Source organism: Centruroides vittatus, unplaced genomic scaffold, assembly GCF_030686945.1.
Source record: "Centruroides vittatus isolate TY-2023 unplaced genomic scaffold, ASM3068694v2 contig_723, whole genome shotgun sequence".
NCBI classification, from domain to species: domain Eukaryota; kingdom Metazoa; phylum Arthropoda; class Arachnida; order Scorpiones; family Buthidae; genus Centruroides; species Centruroides vittatus.
This window is the reverse complement of record NW_027122461.1, coordinates 241,539-264,667: the sequence shown is the minus strand read 5'-3', so window position 1 is coordinate 264,667 and position 23,129 is coordinate 241,539. Positions and strand designations below refer to the sequence as shown.

At 36.2% G+C, this 23,129-nt stretch overlaps 2 protein-coding genes across 2 annotated transcripts; both read right to left on the bottom strand.

Moving 5' to 3' along the window:
- Positions 1 to 5,481: 5,481 nt before the first annotated feature.
- LOC136980759 (NADH-quinone oxidoreductase subunit B 2-like) lies at positions 5,482 to 9,699 on the bottom strand. Its single transcript, XM_067276951.1, has 5 exons — positions 9,681 to 9,699; positions 6,181 to 6,392; positions 5,929 to 6,108; positions 5,712 to 5,847; positions 5,482 to 5,634 (listed from the first exon to the last, which is right to left on the bottom strand). Exons 1-5 carry the CDS (start codon positions 9,691 to 9,693, stop codon positions 5,537 to 5,539), a joined length of 639 nt encoding a protein of 212 aa, XP_067133052.1. The 5' UTR covers positions 9,694 to 9,699; the 3' UTR covers positions 5,482 to 5,536.
- A 1,928-nt stretch (positions 9,700 to 11,627) lies between these two features.
- Positions 11,628 to 14,803, bottom strand: tobi (target of brain insulin). Its single transcript, XM_067276970.1, has 2 exons — positions 14,684 to 14,803; positions 11,628 to 13,578 (listed from the first exon to the last, which is right to left on the bottom strand). Exon 2 carries the CDS (start codon positions 13,576 to 13,578, stop codon positions 11,692 to 11,694), a length of 1,887 nt encoding a protein of 628 aa, XP_067133071.1. The 5' UTR covers positions 14,684 to 14,803; the 3' UTR covers positions 11,628 to 11,691.
- Positions 14,804 to 23,129: the final 8,326 nt, after the last annotated feature.

Sequence of the window (23,129 nt, the reverse complement as noted above, 5' to 3'; positions counted from 1 at the left end):
TCTCCTGTTCAAAATCACAGGCAACTTTGCTGCCAGAAAACCGGATGCGACTTTTTGGCTGCTCAACATGACAACAAACAAGATGACAGCCACCACGAGACGTATTTTGCGTTGACAATTTTAAATTTATTTGTTAATGAATATACCCTGAATAAATTCAGAATGGGTTAGTACATTAATAAAATATTTTAATATACCAGTGTACTTACGTAAGATATTACACAGTCTAATTATTTTAGTGGTTGAAGGGTAACCTTAGTATTGATTTTTCTTTAACTCCTTTCCGCCCTGTGGGCACTAAGAGGGCCTCTTTTAGTAGGCCCATTATGGGTTCGGCCAAGCCCACAATGGGGCGACCGGGTGGTGAGGGACGGGGCCCGACATATCCGAACAGACCACCCCCGAAAAATACCTGGGGATTATTCGACCCGTTCGGATTCGATCCCGGGTCCTCCAGAGCGGTAGGCTGCCACCTTTACCGCTCGGACATCCAGTCTAGTGGTTGAAGGGTAACCTTAGTATTGATTTCGTTACTCCTGTGGAAATTAAAAAATCTTCATCCCTCTGTCTTTTTTCGAAATATTCACTGATTTCATTAAGTTGTTTTCATTAAATAAGTTCAAAAATAATTTTAACGTGACGTGGAATTCCACATCATTCGCCATTTTTCTTTCCCCGATCATCTAGCGTATGAATTTACATGTTAAATCAACTGTTTCACTCGAATGCTGGTGTCGATACGGTATTTTCATAAAGGTGGCAGCCTACCGCTCTGGGGGACCCGGGATCGAATCCAAACGGGTCGAATAATCTCCAGGAATTTTTCGGGGGGTGGTCCGTTCGGATATGTCGGGCCCCGTCCCTCACCACCCGGTCGCCCCATTGTGGGCCTCGCCGAACCCATAATGGGCCTACTAAAAGAGGCCCTCTTAGTGCCCACAGGGCGGAAAGAGTTAAAAAAAAAAAAACTGTTTCACTCGAATGTTGGTGTCGATACGGTATTTTCATAAACTCCCAGGAATTTAAATAAAATAATCAACGTTCATCTATCGAATAAACTATTCAGAAACTTTCTGTAAAGCGCGAAAACTAAGTACGACTGAAAATAAGAACAGGTGGATAGGCTTTCAAACAGTAAATGCCAGAATACGGAGTATCTTCTCACACTTTAAAGTAGCCGGAAAATCTTCGTAACCTTTGAACTTTTACCACAATAAACGTTGTTTTCGTTACCGTTTCAGTTTTTTCCCCCCCTCGTTGCTACTGTACTACGGTTCTTGTTGAATGAATGGATAACTCAGGAAAAGGATTCAAAGTGCGTTTTATTTTCATGATGTTTCATGTATACGTAACAAGGCAAAATATCGTAATCTTGTCAAATTTGACCTTCCGAGTTATTTGCAAATTTCCACATTTTGAGACCCTCTGAACCGAAAATGGTCAAAAAAGAAAAAAAAATCCACGTGTCTGTGTAATAGAAATTCCTGTTTGAACTTTCAAAACCACAAGATAACATTATAATGAATGAATTCAATTGGCATCTGTAAATTCTATTTTAATAGTTCTATTTATTAAAAACTAAAATCATTTTAATTTTTAAAGTAAAATACTGTAATTGAAATCTATTGATGTTATGACGTAACGTGTGTCACGTATTTGTCGAACGTAACCAATTGTTTGAAGGCATTGTTGAAGGTTTACATTGTTGGCGCCGTATTGTTAGCGGAAAAAACAAGTAAACTTCCGCTTTCTTTTTTTTAACTTTATTTTTAGATTTGTGGAAAAAATTTTGAGAAGTCCAAGAGAGGAGACACCAAGGAGAGTCGGAGACTGCTGTTTTTAGATAATGATATTAAATCAACGATTCGCTATGATTATTTGGTATTATTGTTTGTTATTGTTAATATCTATTTCGAATATTGTCCGAGAAGTGTCCGAAACGCGTTATATTTTATTTGCAACATTCCTTCGTATGTTTCATTACGGTAAGGTAACATTACTGACTTTCATTGTTAGTAGCGAGGTTGAGGCCGAAGTTTTAAAGTGAAAACGTGTACGTCGGACGTTTAGCGCCACCTTCCTGTAAGCCTAGAAGTTTGACAATGGCGTTTGGAACGTCGAGCATGATTCCGTACGCCATTGTGAAATTTCTAGGCTTACTGGAAGGCGGCGCTAAACGTCCGACGTACACGTTTTTTTTTTTCGCGTTGAAAACGTCGGCCGCAATCTCGCTATTAAACTATTTAATTAACGTTAAACAGATGTTTTTCAAGTGTGAGTTAGGACGAATGAAACTCACAGGTTATGCCAATTACGTGTGGAGTTGCATTCTTTCCAACTCAGTGGAACTCTGACGCAGCCACCTCCCCGTGGTTTCTGGGTTGCCATTCGTTCGGAAATAACGAAAGGCAAGCGAAGAGTTGCGTGTTTTCGTTTAATTTATTATTATAAGAACGAATGAAATGAAGCCAAACACGCAGGAATAACAGAAGTAACAAGCCGATATTTATTGTGACAACTCACAATGTTTTCAATACTAGTAGTGTCTTGTACCTATACATCGTAGCTTTTCTGTTAACCATAGAATTGATTGTTGGTTATCTATGTAAATGGATTACCGGAATTCGGTGGAAAATGTTTGAATTGAAATAACCTGAGTTCGGTGCAAATCGGGAAGTTCGTATATAGTTAATGGGAGTATTTTCTCCAAAGCTTTTCATATCTATTTTTGACTTTCATCTGTCTAACTTCGCGCAATTAAGAAAGGACACAAAGATTGACGGACGGCAAAGGAACTTATATGTTTTTACTTAAATCACGTTTATGGATATTGAATCTACTCTATTTAGCTTTATGTCAACAAATAACTTATTAATATCAAGTTACTACATAATTTATCTGTATGGGTAGATGCGGCATAAAATAAATACTTATAGAACGAATTACCTTTTTATCTAATTCCACGTGTTGTGGTTGTATAGACAATTATAATACTGCACATGTTATTTAATTTAAAAATATATATATGCTCTCTACAACAAATTAGTAGTGGCTTGCCCCTGTACATCATACTTTTCCTTTAACAATAGAGTCGTACCGGTCATCTATTAATTGCTTTCAGGAGAAAAGTTTTGAATTAAGATAACGTGACTTCCGGTTTGCATCGGAAGTTCGTATATAGTTAATCGGGACTCTTGCCCCTACGGTTTCTATATCTCATCTCGGGTTTCACCTATCTAACTCCGTTCTCGAAATTAAGAAAAGACAGCCGGAATTTATAGGTCTACAATTTTTTTCAAATTGCAGTCCAATAACATTAATATGTATGACGATAATTGAACACTCCATAAATGACTTCGATACTGGAAGGGAGGAAGGGAGTTGAGACAAGTCGGACAAAAGGAACGGGTGGGATTGAACTTCAGTGGACGTCCGTTTTCGTTAAATTTTATGTAGTTTGTGTATTTTATTACATTTCAAAATTCAGGTAAACATCTGCCCTATCAAACAAACAGATGAAATTCTGGATAGCTAGATTGAAAAGGTCACCAATCAAGCTCAAATGAACTGATTTTGACAGCCAAAAACAGCGTGTGTCAATGAGAATGTCACAAACACCTATATCATCCTGCAAGATTGTCGTGTGACATTACGATTCATTGCAGACCAATTGAAAATAGTTCATGAATGTATGAAGCCCCTTATCTATGATAAATTGGATATGGGAAAAGTTTGCAGCATGCTGTTTTCCATAATTGACAGTTGAACAGAAAATGCACTCCAGAGGTGTTGAGAAGTGCACAAATTCATTTTCAGAAGTACACAAATTCATCTTCTTTACTGACATTCATTTTGAATGCCAGTAAAGAAGATTCCCCAAATTGTCATATCATCATCCAATATGAAGTATGAGTGCATGATTTTGAATTTGACCTGGAAACAAAGGTCCAATAAAAGCAATCAAAGCGCAAGAACTCCCACCTCAAAAAAAAAAAAAACAAGCCAAACCCAGCCAAGCCCCCCAATTCTGCAGGATGCTGGAGTGATGCTCATTGAGTTTTGACAAAGGAGATGACAATTGATGACAACTGCTACATAGCATTAATGTGACAATTCTGCAATGCAATCAAAAAATAACATCCAGTAAAATAGAGTGTCACCATCTTCCATCAGGGCAGATGTCCTGATGGAAGATGGTGAACATCCCAGTAGTAGAACATCCATTACCATTCGTGAACATCCCAGGATGTCAAGACAAAGAGTATACCTTCAGAGCTTTAGAACATCCTACTAGGTTCATCAGATTTCACACCATTTGATTTCTATCTTTATTCAGCAATGTAAAAAGAATGCAGTATCTTTCTTATATCTTTCTTGCATAGAAGCATTCAAAAGGAATGCAGGAATGATGACAACTTTTTTAATGAGAGTATCATAAAGTCAAAGCACCAATGCATCACACTTCATGGAGACAATGCAGAATAGTCCTAATGGGTGCACCAAGTACTTCTTGATTAGGCTGGAAACTTTTCATCCAACCCTTATACATCTAAAAATCAACTATGTCAAAAACAAAACCTGATATTGTCCTCTCCCAACTTATAAGTAAATCTAATGGCAAAAATGCATAAGGCTTACCAGTGGCTAAGTGGTTTTTGTTCCCTCAACACTGGGAGTTCAGTCGTGGTTTTGCACCTCGCTCGGACGGGCTGGCCACGTGGAGTTTTCTGGATTTTCTCCACATCTGTAACGCCTAAATAGGGGCCAGTTTCCCTTAAAAAGACCTCCTGGAAGGCATCCCCCTAGGCAGATTGCCCAAGTGTTGCGTTGCCATGGCTTAAACAACAACAAACAAAAACAAAAATGCATAAACTGAATTTCTGAATCAGTGCTATTAAATAAAAGATAAAATTGGCTCTATAGTTTTCCAGTTTGAAGGCAATTTTGACTTTTTTTAACACAGCTAGATTGACATGTGTAATATGAAGCAGGACCATGCAAAAGAAAAAGATACTAGAAAGCCCAAGTACAAGGATGCCAAAGGGCTCTAAATAGGGCTGCTAAATAAATTTAAAAAAATTTAGATTATGAATGTAAAAATCTTTGAAAAAATTAAATTTAACAGAAATACTTTTATAAAAAGGCATAATTGTGTGAAAAATGAGTTTACGAATTTTCTTCAAAACATTATAGATGATGTTTCAGCCTATTTGTATTGTATGTCCACTACAATACAAGAAAGATAATAAATGTAAATAAAAAAAAATATTGGAAATACTGATATCAGTTTTGATCATGAGATATACAAAACTTCTATCGACATTCCACAGTATTAATTTAATTCAATTTGTATTAATGCAAAAAACTCAAAATGATTCTTATTAATGTTAATAATGAATATAACAATAAAATTTTTTCTTTTTATGCTAAACAACAACCCATTTGTATTTTTATTTAAAAATCTATACAACTATTTCTAAATAGATCTGTCTAATAAATTTATTAATATATTTTTTACATAAATTATACAATACTTTCATTTGCGATACCACATCTGAAAAGTTTTCATTCTTTTGACTTTTTTCTGAAGCTGAAGAACTCCATACAATAGTGCTTCTGCTGTTGGTGGGCATCCTATTAATATTTGTAAGAAAATATTTAGATGATAAGATTTATATTTCTGTAAAATTTAGTTAACTTAAGAGAGTTACCTGGGACGTAAATATCGACTGGTACGATTCGATCACATCCCCGTACTACAGAGTAAGAGTAATGATAGTAACCACCACCATTAGCGCAACTTCCCATTGAAATAACCCACCGAGGCTCTGGCATTTGATCGTACACCTATAAAATTTCAAAATTTGATTGTATCAGAATTATAGTTATACTGTTTGATTTTGCATATGTTACTTTATTATAGCATACTTTTCTCAATGCTGGAGCCATTTTATTAGTGAGGGTTCCTGCAACGATCATAACGTCAGATTGCCTGGGACTTGCCCTAAATACCACTCCGTAACGATCCATGTCGTATCTGGGAGCGGCCATGTGCATCATCTCTACAGCACAGCAAGCAAGACCAAACGTCATTGGCCAGAGGGAATTCTAACAAAATAAATTAGGTTATAACTTAAAAACACTCTTTTCGTCACTTTTTACTTAACAACAGTAATTTACCTTTCTTCCCCAATTAAGAAGGTCGTCGACTCTAGCTATTGCATATTCCAGTTTATTACTTGTATTTTGAAAAGGAGAATAAGGTCTCTTTTTTGTTGGAAGGTTTGAAGGTTTAGCAGCATCAGAAACTTCACTGGCATATTTGTTTATCACAGGACAAAGATTTGATCTCAAAGATAATAATGGCCCAAACTGACCTCTTAAACACAAGGCTGAAAAGATGGAAAAATTCTTTATAAAATAGAATCCACACAAAAAAGTATGAATCCAGCAAGTAATCTGCATGAAAAAACCATATTTTCATGTGGATTACTTGCTAGTTATCTGTATTTAAAAAACAGTTTGAAAGGAGTATAGGTTAAGTGATGGGGTAAGTTATATATTGATTTGAAATTGCAATTGAAAACTCATGCCTATGGAGCAATGGCTGCTCCCTAGCCTCAGGGTGTACACTGACACAGGTTACAGATTACATTTTCTTCTAAGCAATTTTCTGCAGGGTATATTGCAGTGGTTGTCAAATCTTATGATAGGAGTCTTATATTGCCTAAAAGAAATATGTTTGTTTCCACCAAATATTTTTCATTTCAGTCACTAGATAACACAAGGAATGAAAATAGTGATACTGAAAGAAAAGTCATTTTGTGTACTGTAGTTTCTCAAATCACAATCATAGTGCAATGTAAATTTAGAAGGCAATTTAACACTGATCAACCAACTAACATATGCAAATAGTATCAACCCAGGGTAAAAGTACCTTTGTAAAGGAAAAAATTCTTGTTTACCAAGAATGTCAGATGAAAATGTGCAGAAAGTTAAAGCTTTCCAAAGGGAGCTGTGAAAATTAACAATATGAGCTAGTCATGTTTTTGCTGTTTTATCAAAGGTTTCACGAGTGTCTGAATTTCTATATTCACAGTTTCTTCTCTTTTTGAGAGAGAAAGTTTCTTGGATTAAAAATAAATTTAAAAGTCTCTATGAAAATTTTTCAAAATCAGCTTTGATTTTGAGATCTGGATTGCCAATAAAGTACTTCTCAAATTCCTCATATAACATTAGAGATGTTAACTTTTAATTCTGTGTTTTTTATGCTTCCGTCAACAGACTGAGGTAAGTGTGTCTTAAGTAGGCCCTACCACAGCAAACAAAGCCTTATCAACTTAAGATTTTGTTGTATCCACTGGCATTACAGTAAAAAATGAAATAGCTGGAAAGCAAGAGTTTTTCAATGTAATTAAAATGTTATTCAATGTAAACGTTACTTTAAATAACATTTTGTTTTTTACAAAATAGAATAATTTACAAGATTTGCTCAAAATGTTTTCTGTGGATGTATAATTGGATTTGGCAAACTAATGACTTGTGCACACCATCTAACATATAATAAAACATTTTCAGCATTTAAAATGAAAAGTTTTAGTTGGTATGCATTGGCAACACAGAAGTGGAAAACAAGCAGTGGTATCCATTTGACAAGAGGTTTAAAACTGATTAAAATTACTTGGACTGTCACTGTTGATTGCGAACAAAAAATGAAGACTATTCTGTAGCTTCAATATATATTTTACGGTTTAAAATTGGTTTCTGATATGATTTTTTGGCAGGCCAGCTCTCAAAAACAAACTGGATTTTGAAAAATGTTTTTAGAAGATTTTAAGCTTATTTTTAACCCTAGAATCTATCCCTAAAATATCCTATGTAAAAAGAAATTGAAGTAAAAAAGGGTTAGAGAATTGGTGACTTATACTCAATATATAGTAGTAATTTTATAGTCATGTTGTTTTATAGAACATTTAGCAGAAAAACATTTTACAACAATTCAGAATCATAAATTTATAACATTAATTTTAATCATCTTTAATTCTTTTCTTTTTTGTAAGAAAAAGTCATCTTGTTTATCTAATTACAATTTGTTGCCAATATTTAAAGAATACACACAGTTTGCAATAACTGCATATTTAAAAATATGGCAAAGCACACCAAACATTGCAATTAAAAATTTAAAATATAACTTTCTTTTGGTATTGCATTTTAATTATGAAATTTCGTGTACTTTGCCATATTCTTAGGTATGCTGTTGTTTCCTTGTATTTATTAAAAATTCTGCTATACACACTCATATAACAGTTCTGTAAATAAAGACTAACAAAAGAATTGTGTTAATAAGTATGAATCATTCCATCATCCCAGGTCAAACAACACAGATTACATTAGATCAGCTGAACACAATTGGGAGTCGCGCTACACACCATGCACTCCACTAAGATTATTGCATTTAACTATTTAGCCCACACAACTATGCCAGCTTTGAATATTCCATTTGACTGTTCACAAAATACTTGATGTTATATAGTTTTAGAAGGGTATGGAGGCTTGCCCCTAAATGATAGTGAGCACCAGTGCTCGACTACACACAGAGCACCAGACAAGGCGAGCTCCACAAGGTATTCTCCATGCTCCGTGTCGGTCAAGGCGAGTCATCACTCAATGGCTTGCTTGACCAACACAGAACACGAAAAATAGGCAGTAGTACCAGTTCAAGGTAAAAATCGTTGTAGTGATATCAGATCTCTTCATCCTCCCTCACTTGCAGTTTTGTTGGAACAGGTGCAATTCACCCGCACGCGGTAATAAAGGGTTGTAAAAAAGAATAAACAAAGAACCATAAAAAGAAGGGAGAAAAAGGCGGGAAGAGGGACAGCGAGAGTCGTTCGGGACACAGGAGAGAGAGGAAGGGCTAAGTGGTGGTCCCTGAGTGTAGAATAAAGTTTTTTGTGTAGAAATATCTGACTGTTTTAATTTTGTGAGACGAACCGATGGGGCAGAATCCGCTGATTCAGAATGGGTTCCCTACAACCGTGTTTGGTCAGAAGTTAATGCATTTATTATCACCGACAGCCACCACTATAACATAACTCACCGGAAAGCACAACGTCCAAAAGCAAAACAGTGACCGGAACCGCCACCGTCAGGTTTCTGCATTTAAAGGCAAATATCTCGCAAAGAGTCGTGCGTCAAACTTAACTGTTTATTGATAAACATCATTGGAATGTCCGAAGGCCACGCCGGGCTGCCATTGAACACACGACAGACTTAATGCAGTGTGACTCCCAGGAAAGCCCAGGAAGCAGGCCGTAGGCAGTTTTTGGAGGGCTATATCTCGCAAAGGGTCACATTTGGAGGTACGGTTCCCTTGACATTTTTGCTCCTACTGGCATTCTCTACAGCTCCGTCGGTAAGATCCCGACAGTGTCGTTCATATCTGCAATCTTAATAATAACTCCTTTGCCTGTTTTTTGAAAGTACTTTCAAGTTTTTAAATAATCTGGAATGTGGGATCAAAACAAACAAACAATATCAGAAACTGTAATGTTTAAAATATATATACGCTAAAACTAGAACGTTTCTGAATTTCTTCATAAATTTATTTACAAATTTATAGTTATTTCCATTTGTTTAAAAAACATTTTTATAACTACATCATATGGAAGAACCTTTACCTTTGGTCGCCATTTTCTTTACTTCGCCATCTGGTGTCGCAAAAGCTTCTATAATTCGGTGTGACGTAACTTTTCGTAACTTTGTGTAATATTCATTGTCTATTATTACTTTTAAATTAAAATGTAATATAGAATAGAAACTTACTGCCTTTTTACTGAAATTACTATTATAAATTAATTTACTAATTTCATGATTATGTAATTCCATTATTTTGATTTTTTAACGCGAAATATATTTTCGGGATGAAAATGAATTTCTGCCAAATTCTCAATTGTTTCGATATAAACGTCGACTCGATGATTCTATTTATTTTTATTAATTGCTTGATAGAGACGTAACAAAGGCGGAATAGTGGCGTACCCTGCGTTTTATAAACAGTCGTAAAAGCTGATGCGTACGAACGCGAAAATTAAGACGTCAATTATTGTCACAAGTAGATTATAGAAATACAGTATTGTACCAAGGCGTATGGTTAAGATTATAATTTGTAGAATTTTTTACTCAATCCCGAGTAGGAGTAAGTGCCTTATCTGCCTCCCTCTACCGAAGCCCGTGCCTGAGGCGGTAAAAGGCATCGGCCTGCCATTTTGGGAACGTCCGAATTGGAACCTTGTGAGTTTTTGTACGAAAGGATTCGGAAATTATTTTGATAATGAAGGTCAGTACTTCTCTCGATACTTTTCACGATTACACTTTGTTTTCAGGTAACTGAATCGAATGTCTTTGTTTTTCCATTGTTTTTCTTGTTTCCGTTTTAAGAACTGAATGGACACACTGTTAGATCTTATCGATGGATTTCAGTTCGGTTTCGAATCCCATTGTGAACCTCATTATTTTTCGTGCAATAGTTCGAGTGGATATCCCTAAATTTTCGGGCGTTTAACTGAATGTATACATAATTGATATCCTTCTAGTAATTGCCGGATAGCCGCGGTGGAAAATGCGTCAGACTGCTGCTCTGGAATCTTTGACATTTTTACAAAGTAACGCTACGCATTACTAGTATTTAAATTTTAAAATTAAAATTAGGGTGAAACTAAGTCGAATTAATTTTAAAACAATAAAATTTTCAAATGCTATTTCTTAAAAACTTAGTTGTTGTTTTTTTTTTTTTTGTAACTCTTTCCGCCCTGTGGGCACTAAGAGGGCCTCTTATAGCAAGCCCATTATGGGTTCGGCCAGGCCCACAATGGGGCGGCCGGGTGGTGAGGGACAGGGATCGACATATCCGAACGGACCAACCCCCGAAAAATTCCCGAGGATTTTTCGTCCCGTCCGGATTCGATCCCGGGTCCCCCAGGGCGGCAGGCTGCTAACCTTGACCGCTCGGCCATCCGGCCTTTGTTGTTGTTGTTTGTTAAGTTATGGCAACCTAAGGGCGATCTGCCTAGGGGGATGCCTTCCGGGAGGTATTTTAAAGATGAAATTTGCCAAGTGTCTGAATGAAAACAATGAATGATTTTGTCCGAATTTAATAGTATAGTTAATACTAGTTAATAGTATACAGTGAAACCTCGCTTAACGAGCATAATTCGTTTCAGACTTACTCGTAATGCGAAACACTCGTTAAGCGAAACAATTTTCCCATAGAAATTAATGTAAAATACGATAATATGTTCCACGCCGAAAAAATCCTCAAATGTTTTATGTATAACGTTTATTTTAAAAACAATTTGTACAATATACACTGTTAAGGAGCGTGAATCATTCATTTTTTCTTCTAGCGCGGAATGAACCATCCTGGAATGAATTCGATTCGCTGAAGCGAATCGAATTCATCCCAGGATGGTTCATTCCATCTCAAAAAAAAAAAAAAAAAAAATCACAGCTAATACGTTTGATAAACACTCCAAACTTATAGCTGATTAGAATATTATATCAGTAGAAAACTTAAATTTAAAGTCGAAAACCATGAAATGAAATCAGACTTGTATACAAAAACTCTGTTTAATTTTAAATTTTATGAACTTTATTTGACTTTTTCTTGTGTTCCCTATATTTGAAATAAGTTTATAATTGTGTGAAACGTGGTAGTTCCTTTAAATCGACACTGTACTTACGTAACCAAATTGGTCCCGAATGCGTGTTATTTCTTAATTCGTCTTTCCAAGTTCCACGAGGGAGATAAATGTCTCTACTTCTAGAACCTTCCTCTAATACCGGTGCAACTAATAATTCGTCCCCGACTAAAAATTCCGAATCGATCGTCAACGCAACCTTATCTTTTGGGTCAATCCACCAAAGTGGTCTGATAATGGGTACGCCCGTGCGCAAGGCTTCGTTAGCTAATCGAATGAATCGAGGAGCATTTCTACGATGGAGGCCAACCATTTCTCGCGCAATTTCGACCACTTCGTCGTCGTAAGACCAAGGAGGAAAAGAAAATTGCATGGCGGGAAGTAAGGCATTCGTTTGTAGCCATCTTATATACAATTCTTTATCGGGTAATTCGTCGTTACCACCAATCATATCGGGTAAAACAAACGGATATCCAAAGACAAAAAATAATAAAGAAGCAGGAATGAGAGTTTTTAATCCGTTTTTATAACCCCACACCGAATTCCTATCCAGCATTCTCAAGAAAAAATTCATATTTTGATTATTGTGTGACGATCGCACTTCGGCCATTTTATCACCCGATTCTGCAACTGTTTGGACGTATTGATTTGTAAACTGATTAACATACGTTGCATTGTAAAGAAAACTATTTTGCGGTATCCAAGATACTTCTCCGGCATCGAATTTAAAACCATTTATATTATATTTCTCCTTAAAACCTCTTAAACGTTGCAAGTACCATTCGGTGGCCGAAGGATTTGTTGTGTCGAGATAGCCGCCAACGCCATTCCACCACGTCACTAATTGAGGAGGTCCTGCCGAAGAGTTTTTGCGTATCCAATATCCTTTCTCTTCGCCTTCTTTGAAGGCATCGCATTCCACGTTAGCGAAGGGGTGAACCCAAAACGTAACTCTAACTCCCGAATCGTTTAATTGCTGGATCATGGAAGAAGGATCTGGAAATTTTAACCTATCGAATTGAAGATTACCGTAACAATCTTCCCATTTGTCATCTATCTCGATGTGACTTAGTCCAATTTTGCTATCTAAAACATTATTAGCAAATTCTATTACTGCGGATTGTGTAACAAATTTTTTGTAATAAGCCCAAGTGGACCATACAGGTTCGGTTAACATTATTTTATCCGGGATGCTCTCGGGTTTCTTCCAAATATTACTAAACATGTATTTCGTAACTTCTTTTACGTCTGCTCCCGAACAGATCGTGTAATTCAGCGCTTTTCGTGGCACGTTATGCATCTGCAAAGACGAGATGCATAATCGATCGTCTCCGCTGGCATTGAAACTAACTTGCAAATCTAAGCTTGGGCTAGAGTATATTGCAAAACCATCCGAGGTCAGCCACGCATTCTCCACTAATCCGCCATATTGGTAATGAAAAAAGTCACCGGTGATATATGCCGCCGACGGACGATTTTCGTTCTCCAACGGCCATTTTTGATTCTCCACTTCACCTCCGCCATACCAGTATCTGTCACCGAGACTGTAGCAATCTCGAACTTGGTCGACCGACCATTCCACATTGTAACAGGACACAGACGCTTCAATTTTATTAATAGTTAATATGCGCTGTTTGTCGTCGTCCATACATATAACCTTTTTGCAATTTCTCTCTAAAGCTTTGCAATTTTTCATTTGCTTCTCAATACTAAAATCCAGCCCAAGCTGTCCCTTTAAAACAGAACCACTTTGTGATTTTAAATTCAACTGCATATCTTTTAAATCTATGTCTTTCATAGCCATAATTTCTTTCTGGAAGCTGTATTCCGGTCTGGATAAATGCACAAGTGCAAATACAAGACCTATCAGACGCATCATCTGTATAAAAGAAAAACATTATTTTCAGCATTAAAATTCTATCTATAAATTCTTATAGACTAATTCTAATTATCTTTTCAACTATCATCCCATCCCATGTAACGCCTTCTCGCACAAACAACCCAAAGTTACGTAACGTATATCCTCAATTAACTCCCTTAATTATACTAGGGAATAATATACAGCACTGGGTACTGAGCGGTTTTATTAGCATTATTTTAATTACATGAATAACGTACAAAGCAGTAACATAAACAGCACTCCAAATTTAAATGGGCAAAAATCCAACATAATGTCACGAATCGTTTGACACAAGCCTGAGTTGTTGTTACCATTTGACAAAAAAACTTCTGATGGCTTATTCCTACATATTTAATTACAGAACACCAGTCGATTTACAGACCTTGGCGCTTTAAAAGGGCTTAGCTGCATTTCCCTTCTGAGGGTTTTCCCTAGTAAAGCCCGGGTATCTCAGGTAGTAGAAAATTTTGATTTCTGGATCTTTTATTGTCTAGTATCAGTGGCTTATCCGCCAGGATTTTGAGAATAAACGTGGTGTTCATGGCAGACTCTGAGGAATGTAAGCATATCCCCATGGCGTTTTTTTGAATGTTATTTAATTACTTTAGATACCGAATCTTATCCAATTAAAGTCATCCGATATTCGTTATTATATTTATTATTATTTTAAATTAACGATACTGATTGAATCGGTATCAAGGCGTGCTGCAGCACTATAACACTAACCGGATATTCCGCCTAGTATTACGTAACGTTTACTGTAAACACTTCCTACCCCCTTGTAACGCTCGTAACAATTACCTGCATACTCAACCACAACTGCGCTACGTAATTTATGCAGATGAATTACATCAGAGAAGTTCTCATTGGATGCGATGTTCAAACGAATTTTAAAACGCGACATACGTAAGCATGACGCTTTCGTATGTTTAAATATAGAATTTATACATTAAGCAAATTTTTAAAAAATACTACAAAAATATTTTAATATCAAGACTGTTATTCTATTAATTTATTCAGTTATATTTTTTAAAATGTATAAATTATCAAACATTTTACATAAAATATTTTTGTTTAAAACTACCTTATTTATAATAGAAGACTTATTAAACGAAAGGCGGAGAATATATCATAGCTTATTAATTTACATAGACGATAATGTCGAGGTGAGCCGATCAATAATAAAAATGTCCTGTTATCGCCCTTTAAAATCCCTTGGATAACACTTTATCGTGTTTGACCTTGAATTTTCTATTGTCATTTACTTACACTCCCGCCATCTGTCGGTGATAATCGAAACGAAATATAACTTTGGTGTTTCCCCTAAATTTAAGGGAAATCAGTAGGATGGGGGAAATTTAGGGGAAAATGTAAAGTCTGCTCATATTGGTTAGTAGAGTTTCCAAAAGACACATGATAGTGATCCGGAGTAGGTCGCTTTATCACACGATGCTTTTTGTTCAGATGCGCTTACCTGCCTTCACTTTGAAATAAAAATTTGTGTTCCTCTGGATTGTCAAAAGTCTAATACTTTTTTGATACGCATTGCACACGGAAAAAAGCTATTTAGGGAAACTTGTTTCATTTTTCGAGAGGAAATGTGTTAGTTTTAGGGGTAATTTCAGATTTGTTTAAGAGGCTTTCACGACAGGAAATGACACCACCGAAACAAACGGTCCTTACAGACCAAATCAAATGTCCGAACGTCAAGTAGTAGGAGTTGCGTGTTACAAAGGAAGTTCTGTTCTCAGAGAGCAAAAAAGGAAAACTCTAAAATGTCTAAGTTAAAAAAGTAGTAGTGTTTTACTGTAAATATGTAAAACAAAGTATAAAACATTTGAAATGTTTAACCAAAAATTCAACAGATCATGCCCCGGCATCTTGTCACTCCACGTGTTCTTGTCCGAAACCACGAGAGACTTCAAATAGGCTTAAATCCACATATATAATTCTATAAAAGAACTAACAATAGACACGTAATTCCGTAAATGATTTTATTCTCGCGATTTCAATAATACGAACATTGTTAAAGTTTCCTAACAATACGTACGAAAGTAAATAATTCTAGAAGAGCTTTAAAGTGCCAATATACACAATGAACGTACGCCATATATTAATGGTAATTATTCCATTAGTCATTTTAACGAATGCTCCTACGGGACAAAACTTTAAGATACGTCTGAAAAACAAACACAACAACAAACAGAGCTTACTGTCCCTCGGTTCCACAACTGATGAGGACCAGGCTTTTGTGGAAAATTATAAAAAGTACAAAGAATCGTATTTTAAGCGAAAAACTGCAAATAAAGAACTCGAATCAAAAAAAGGAATGGAAGAAACGGAAAAATTGGACAACAATGCTCGATTTTTGGAAGAGAATCATTTTAAAACGCGTCTCAACAGAATGTTAATTGGTCCAATCAGGCAGAAAGGTAACGAAAATAAATTACCAGAAAGTAGAACTGGTTTTAAAGTGAACAGAAAGCTTACCGAGCATGAAACGAAGGTCGTAATGAAAAAAATAGGCCGAGCAATTTTCATAGTATTGGTTGCTTTCGTTGTAGTATCGTTTATATCTCTACTCGCTACTGCGCTCGTGCACATTTTCTCCAAGATATGTCGCGAAACACCATCTAAACAAGAGAAATACGAAGGACTCCAGCCACCAAAGTCCGTCTTCTGCGTCGATATCGATCCATCTCTGCGTGAAGAGGGCGAGATAAGAAGTCCGAATCGGTTAGTACGTTAGTTCGCAAGAAGCACGTAAAGAAACTGTTTTGTCACTGGAGGAAATACCGGGAGACAATGATATCAAGGAAACGACTCCGTTGTTATCTTCAAAATCAACATCACCGAAAAATAAAAAGGATAAGAACCATTCGTCTTCCTCCAGTGGAACCGAAACTGTACAGACGATGGTCAAAATTAAAACTCCCGTTTCCGGTAGCGTAGAAACCACATATAGCTTTGTATCTTACGCCAGCGATTCGTCTGAGAAAGAGGAAGAAACCGATTTAGACACCGACGTCAAATTATCCAAATACGTAAACAGAACTAATTCATACGAAGATGAGACTTATAATTTTCTAAAATCTTCCGGATTGCAGCCTGAAAAAGTCTCGCATGCTCTCCCGAAATCGAACGAGGATCCCGATTCATTTCAGGACATAACAACACAGAAAGTCGAATTTTCATTAAACGATAGAGCGCACGATCTGTACACGGTTCATACTATAGAACACACCAACCTAACATCGGTTCTTCAAATGAAAAAAGGGTGTTTGAAGAACTCAAACCGAGTAAATCATTGCGGAGATGCGTACAACAGATCGTCTGTGGATCGTGGTCTAAACTACAAAGGAGATTTTAAAACAAATCACATCGTAAATGGATTGACTGGCAAAGAAGTCGAAAAATCTAAAGTGGATCTTTGCACGATTTTAGACAAAGCGAACGAAAGATTAATCGAGGAAGAAGAAGATTTCGTGAAGAAAGAAAGAAATTCACGACATCAATACAAAGACTTGGTTTCGAAGAATAATCTATCAAATCGTCAATTAAGAGGACAAAATACAGAAATTTTACCCGATACAATCGAAAATTTTACTTCTAAAAGAAATGCTGTTACTACAAAAGAATTTATTCATTTAGACATGGATGAAATTTGGGAATAGAAGTGCCGCCAAACGATAACAAAATTTATTTTTTAAATAATTTAATAATTCATTCCTAAATACATTAATATGATTGGTTATTTCATGTAAGTTTAATTGGAAATAAATATTTTCAAAATTTCATTGTTTTCTTTTTAAAATTGTAGAAAAATTACCCCTTTATAAATAATACCAGTAAATTTTAAGAAATGTGAAATGTTTTTCATATTAATGTTTACAATACCAGTATGTATTGTTCTATCAGAGACAGTATACGTAGTATATTTAAGTTAAATATACTACGAACTAAACACATTTAAAATACAAAATTCTTTGGAATATTTTGAGCTATTTGAACCCAGAAAATAAATTACAGCAATATGCACAATTCTCTAATAAGTTCTTTTCGACCATATATTTCTACGCTGTGGCATCCTTATAATTGATACATCTGTCCAAAAGATTACTTCTATAAATTTCAACTTTTTCCAAATTCATCGCTAATGTTGGTGAGTGTACCGGTTTTATAATGCTAGCTTCCTCTCTTTCTACCGCTTTGCGCCATTCTAGACAAAGCCGTACGTGTGTTCTTTAAGGCGTTTATTGAGGTTTGTGTTTGTAACCCCTAAGTATTCTTTCTCCAAACCCAATTGTTCATTTTTATACGACATTCTGTATACTCTAGCCTGCTCTCAGTGGTGATATTCGAAATATTTAACAAGGGGTTCGCTAGCAGAAATTTTTTTCCTGACAATCACCGACAAACGAAATGGGTTTTGGCTAGAAATAAATACAATACATTTTCTTGCAACCATATGTCTAACAATCAGTGGCGTATTTAGAACGTAACGAGCCATGGGAGAAGGCCAGGTAACAATAGTATTTTAGAGCTGTCGACCTTTTTTTCTTTTTTTTTTTCAAGGCAGAGAAATTCTTTACCGCAATTTGGCGCTTCTAGAAATAGGCACATGTATGTCATCATCTCTCGAGATACATTATACTTTTTCTTTCGCTGTCCATAGCCCGACACGTGTTCCACAGCCATCTTGTATTGTCTTGCGCGCGTGACATTCTGGGATCTCTCTTATGACTGGATCTACTTTCAAGAACACTCTTGAATCGATTAAACCTCGATTGAAACGGTCGAGAGAGATCGCACCAAGACATACTCCCTGACCTTGCTCACAATCTAGATTGAAATACTCGGTACGAACGGGGTATAAGGCCCTAGTTTAGTAGTATTACAGAGTATAATACGCATATTTTAATATATTTAAAAAAAAACAAACAAACCCACTGAGAAATGTTCCGTGTGTTTTTTTTTTTTTTAACTCTTTCTACCCTGTGGGCACTAAGAGGGCCTCTTTTAGTAGGCCCATTATGGGTTCGGCCAGGCCCACAATGGGGCGACCGGGTGGTGAGGGATGGGCCCGACATATCCAAACGGACCACCCCCGAAAAATTCCTGGGGATTATTCGACCCGTTCGGATTCGATCCTGGGTCCCCCAGAGCGGTAGGCTGCCACCTTTACCGCTCGGCCATCCGGCCGTCTGTTCCGTGTGGGTTTGGAAAACTGAAAATTTTAACAACGGGTTCGGCCGAACCTGTGCGAACCCGCCGAATATCACCACTGCTTGCTCTCCTTTTTTATCATTCCTTAAAAGGTCATAAATGGTGAGCGCTCTCTTGAAAATCTCTCTAGGAGTCGTGGTAATCCGCTATTTTATTCATAACACCGGTCATGTTCTTCTTATACGTAAACTTAGTTATTTTGTTCTTTTTTGTTATCATTCTCTTTCTATTCTTCGTATAACTCCTTATCACTTTTTCAATTACAATAGTTTTATATCCTTTGTGAGGCAATGTGTTCTTAACTGTACTGTACGAAAAGAACAGTCATAAATGTTCCACGATTTTTAAAAACCTGAAGATGGCCTGTAAAACAGGTTGAAAACGTTCGTTACAGTTAATAAATAATTCTCAGTGAGATAAGGTGTTGTTGTGGAAGTTATTAATCTATGATTTAGTTTTAAAATATTTCGTACGTAATTAATTTTTAGAATATTGAAGGCGGGACTTTACGTTTTCGTAAGGTTGGTTATGGACGACGACGTCCGTTTTAAAATTGCAGACCTTTAAATTTCCATTGTCGTCCGTCCGTCTTTCCTTAATCTCGAGAACAGATAGGCGAAACTTTAGACCAGATATGGAAACTTTAGGGAGAGGTGGACCCGAATTTCCGATGCAGACCGGAAATCACGTTATTTCAATTCAAAACCTTTCCCCCGAAAGCAGTTAATAGATGGCCGACACGACTCTGTTGTTAAAGAAAAAGTATCATGTACAGGGGCAAGACACTACTAATTTGAGGTGGAGAGCATATATTTTAAATTTGCGGAATACCGAAATCACAAAGGTCATAAAATAACAAAAATAAGCACGAACATATCCTTTCATTGAGAATTACAGATTACGTAATTACATAACAGAAATTGTTTTGTGGCTGTACGCCTTTATTTATGTATAGTTTTTAGTTCAATTTATATTCTATTTCTATAAATCTATCCTCCTTTCTAATTATCTTTGTCTCATTGTCTCGAACTTCCGAGAACTCGGACTTACCCGTAGTCCACCAGGAGGTAGGGGAAAACAATAGACGGCGACGAGCCTGGAGGGAAAAGGAACTTCCACTGGACATCCTTTGGCCGGACACGAACCTCGAGATTGAGAAATTGGCGAGCTCTGTGGAATAGGGCCAAAAGGAATAGATCGAGATGAGAATCCGATCACTTGAAGAAAACGCTAAGAAACCGTCATTTAAGAGAGAGCATACGAGTATTATAAGTCGAGACAAGGTTCTGCGTCCAACAACAGCCAAGAAATTGGGTACCCATCTATCCTATAATCCTTCTTTCCTTTTTTCTTCTATCCCTTTCTATTAGTTTAAGTCCGATTAAATTTCGCGCCCGTTAGTTAAGTAGTATTGTCGGGTGGCATTTGTAACGGAACTGTACTACGCGGATTACGGTTACGATACGAACACCGAGCAACAGCGGGAGTCTATAAAGAATTTGTGCCATTTATTTCAAACGCGAAATTAAATTTATTTTAATCGATCAATACGTGTACGTGTTTTTCTTTCGCATCATACTTTTCACAGTTTAAATCAATTTTAATGTAATATCAGCTTGTTGGCTTCTGCGGATTGCAGCTGGATTTTCGGCTGGGACAAAAATCCTCAAGACATTTCAGAGAATTTCATTTTTTAAAGTATGATCAATTGACAAGGTAACTAATTGTACTTGTAACGAAAATTAAAGATCTTTGGGTTCAGCAGGGACCTACGATGGGAGGCCAGATGGTAAGAGATGACCACCCCCGAAAGATATCTGGGATTTTTCGACCCGTTCCGATTCGGTTCCGGGTATCTGTGTAGTATAGGCCAGCCGTAACCGTTTGTCCATCCGACCGTCCTCTTAGAAGAGTAATTACTAAAATGCTATCTAACTTGCTCTGTTTAATTTTGGTATTTAAACTATATTGCATTCCCTGATGGTACAATTACACTTCTGAATGAGAAGACTGGGACATTATCAGAACCACAGACCATACCCATAGTAGGAAGAGTCAAAGGAACCTCTACATGTGGCCCTTCAGGAGATTCTGCCCTCAAAATCAACCTACTTCCAGGTTGTGTCGTTCTGCTAAGACTATGGCGTTTAACTATTTGGCCCAAGCAACCGCCGGCTTCGAGTGGCTCACTCGACTGTTAGTGGAGTATTTGATGCTATATAGTTTTTAGGGGTGTGGGCGGCATGGCCATGCGGATGCCGAGGAGTGAGTGATAGCAGGCACCGAAGCACTCGATTACCTGTGGAGCATTGGTCAAGGCAAGTGATCACTCACTGACTGACATAGAGAGTGGAGAATAGGCAGTATACTGGTTTGCAGTAAAAACTGAACTTTGGGGGCAAATGTTGCCAAGGGGTCACATGGTTCCAATTGATTTTTTTTGCTCATACAGCTGGTCTACAGCTCTGAGTGGTGGCAAATCTGTCATTCAGAGTTCACATCTTACCCAATCGAGTAGATTAATTGGGAAAAGAATCAGTTCAAACAAAGTAGAATGATTTAACATGGAATTCGTTACAAGGTAATTTTAAATAAGAAAAATTAAATTTGGCATTTAACACCTCAATATTTACTGGGTTGTTTATATCTAAATCAATGAAACTTTATTAAAAGAATCAGATGAAAAGTTGGGGTGTTTTGTTTTAGTTCTTTATAACCTAACAGAGACATTCAAATCACAATACAAAAATCTGTTAAATTGGAAGAGAACTGAAATTGTGTCCTCCTTTAACATGCGCCAAGAAGGTTCAAGTGGCAGTTTTAAGCATACCAGTAATTAACCTAGGCATTTGCTTACCTCTTGATTTAAGATGCCCACAAATACGTGCTTATCAACACTTAGCCTTGGTCTGTATTCTGAATTTGATACTAACTAGAATCGTACATCCTGTGTAAGTCAAATACTGTGACGTGGCTTTCAGGGCCTTGGCTACACCATTTAACACTCTGAGCAAACTCAAATATGGTGCTTCTTGGATAAGATTTTCATTAGTCTGTTACAAATTTAAAAATCATAAAAAAAAACACTATAGACAGATAAATATAATAAATAAAAAACCACTTGGAAAAGATACTGTTATTAAGGTCTTGCTAGCCACAATTTCATCCATTATAAGTGAGACTAATCTGCAAAGGAATTGGTTTAGCATGGGTGAGGGATAGTTGACATTGCTTCCTACATCATTTGTAATAAATTTTGGAAGTACTAATCAGTTATGAATCCAGATCTCCCATTACAGATCAATAAAATTCCAATAACTAATCCAAGTGTTCTTACCACATTATGGAATTTCATATATGAATGATAATATAAGGTAGGGAGGAATGTACTGTACATTTTTAAAATTTGTTGAGTGATGTTTAATTGTAATAATTATGATACATTTTATGAATGAGAAATAATGTATATATGTTATATGATATCACAAAATTTTGCATATATTTTCTGTAAAATAAAATTTTATTTTTTTAAAATATTGGGATTTAATGCTTAAAATAATATTTACTGTAATTTAAATCATGATCATCATCATCCTCCTGCTTCAACATTTTGTTATTTCAGTTTAGTCCTTCTTTTTCTGTCTTCCAATAATCTTCCTTCACAGTTTGTGAAGAAGATTATTCAAGTCCTGATTAATTTATTTCCATATTCTTCTTGGTCCATGTCCTTTATATTCTGTTTGTAATGTCTTGATATTTTTTCCAAGCCCCACCATTTTATGTCTTTTCCACACCAGACATGCTTTTCTCATTCAGTCAATTCAGATTCAGATCAATCACTCTTAAACTGTTCCTAATTATTTCAGTATATTTTATTTCTTCCAAGTTTTACTTTCATTGCCCTTAACATTTTTGCTGTTTATATTGTAATTAAATCTTTTCATGTCTCCCATTTTACCACTAATAGTCCTTCATTAATACTGAGATTATTATTCATAATTGAAGCGAAGCATTAGCAAAACATCTCCCGTGTGACTTATAGAATTGAGTTCATTCTGAAAATTTGATAGGTCAATTTTCATTATTTTACATAATATGAGACAAGGAAATTAAAGAATATAATAAAAATCCAGGGTTCATTTTGTTTGCAAGATACAATATAGTCAAAGTGATAATGTCCACGGTCACTAGCACGAGTGCATACAATTTTTTAGATTCTTTTTTATTTTATTACACTAGCGGTGACATCACTGCAACAGTAGCACAAGCGATCGTCAAAGCTAGCCCCGAAAACAATGTTAGTG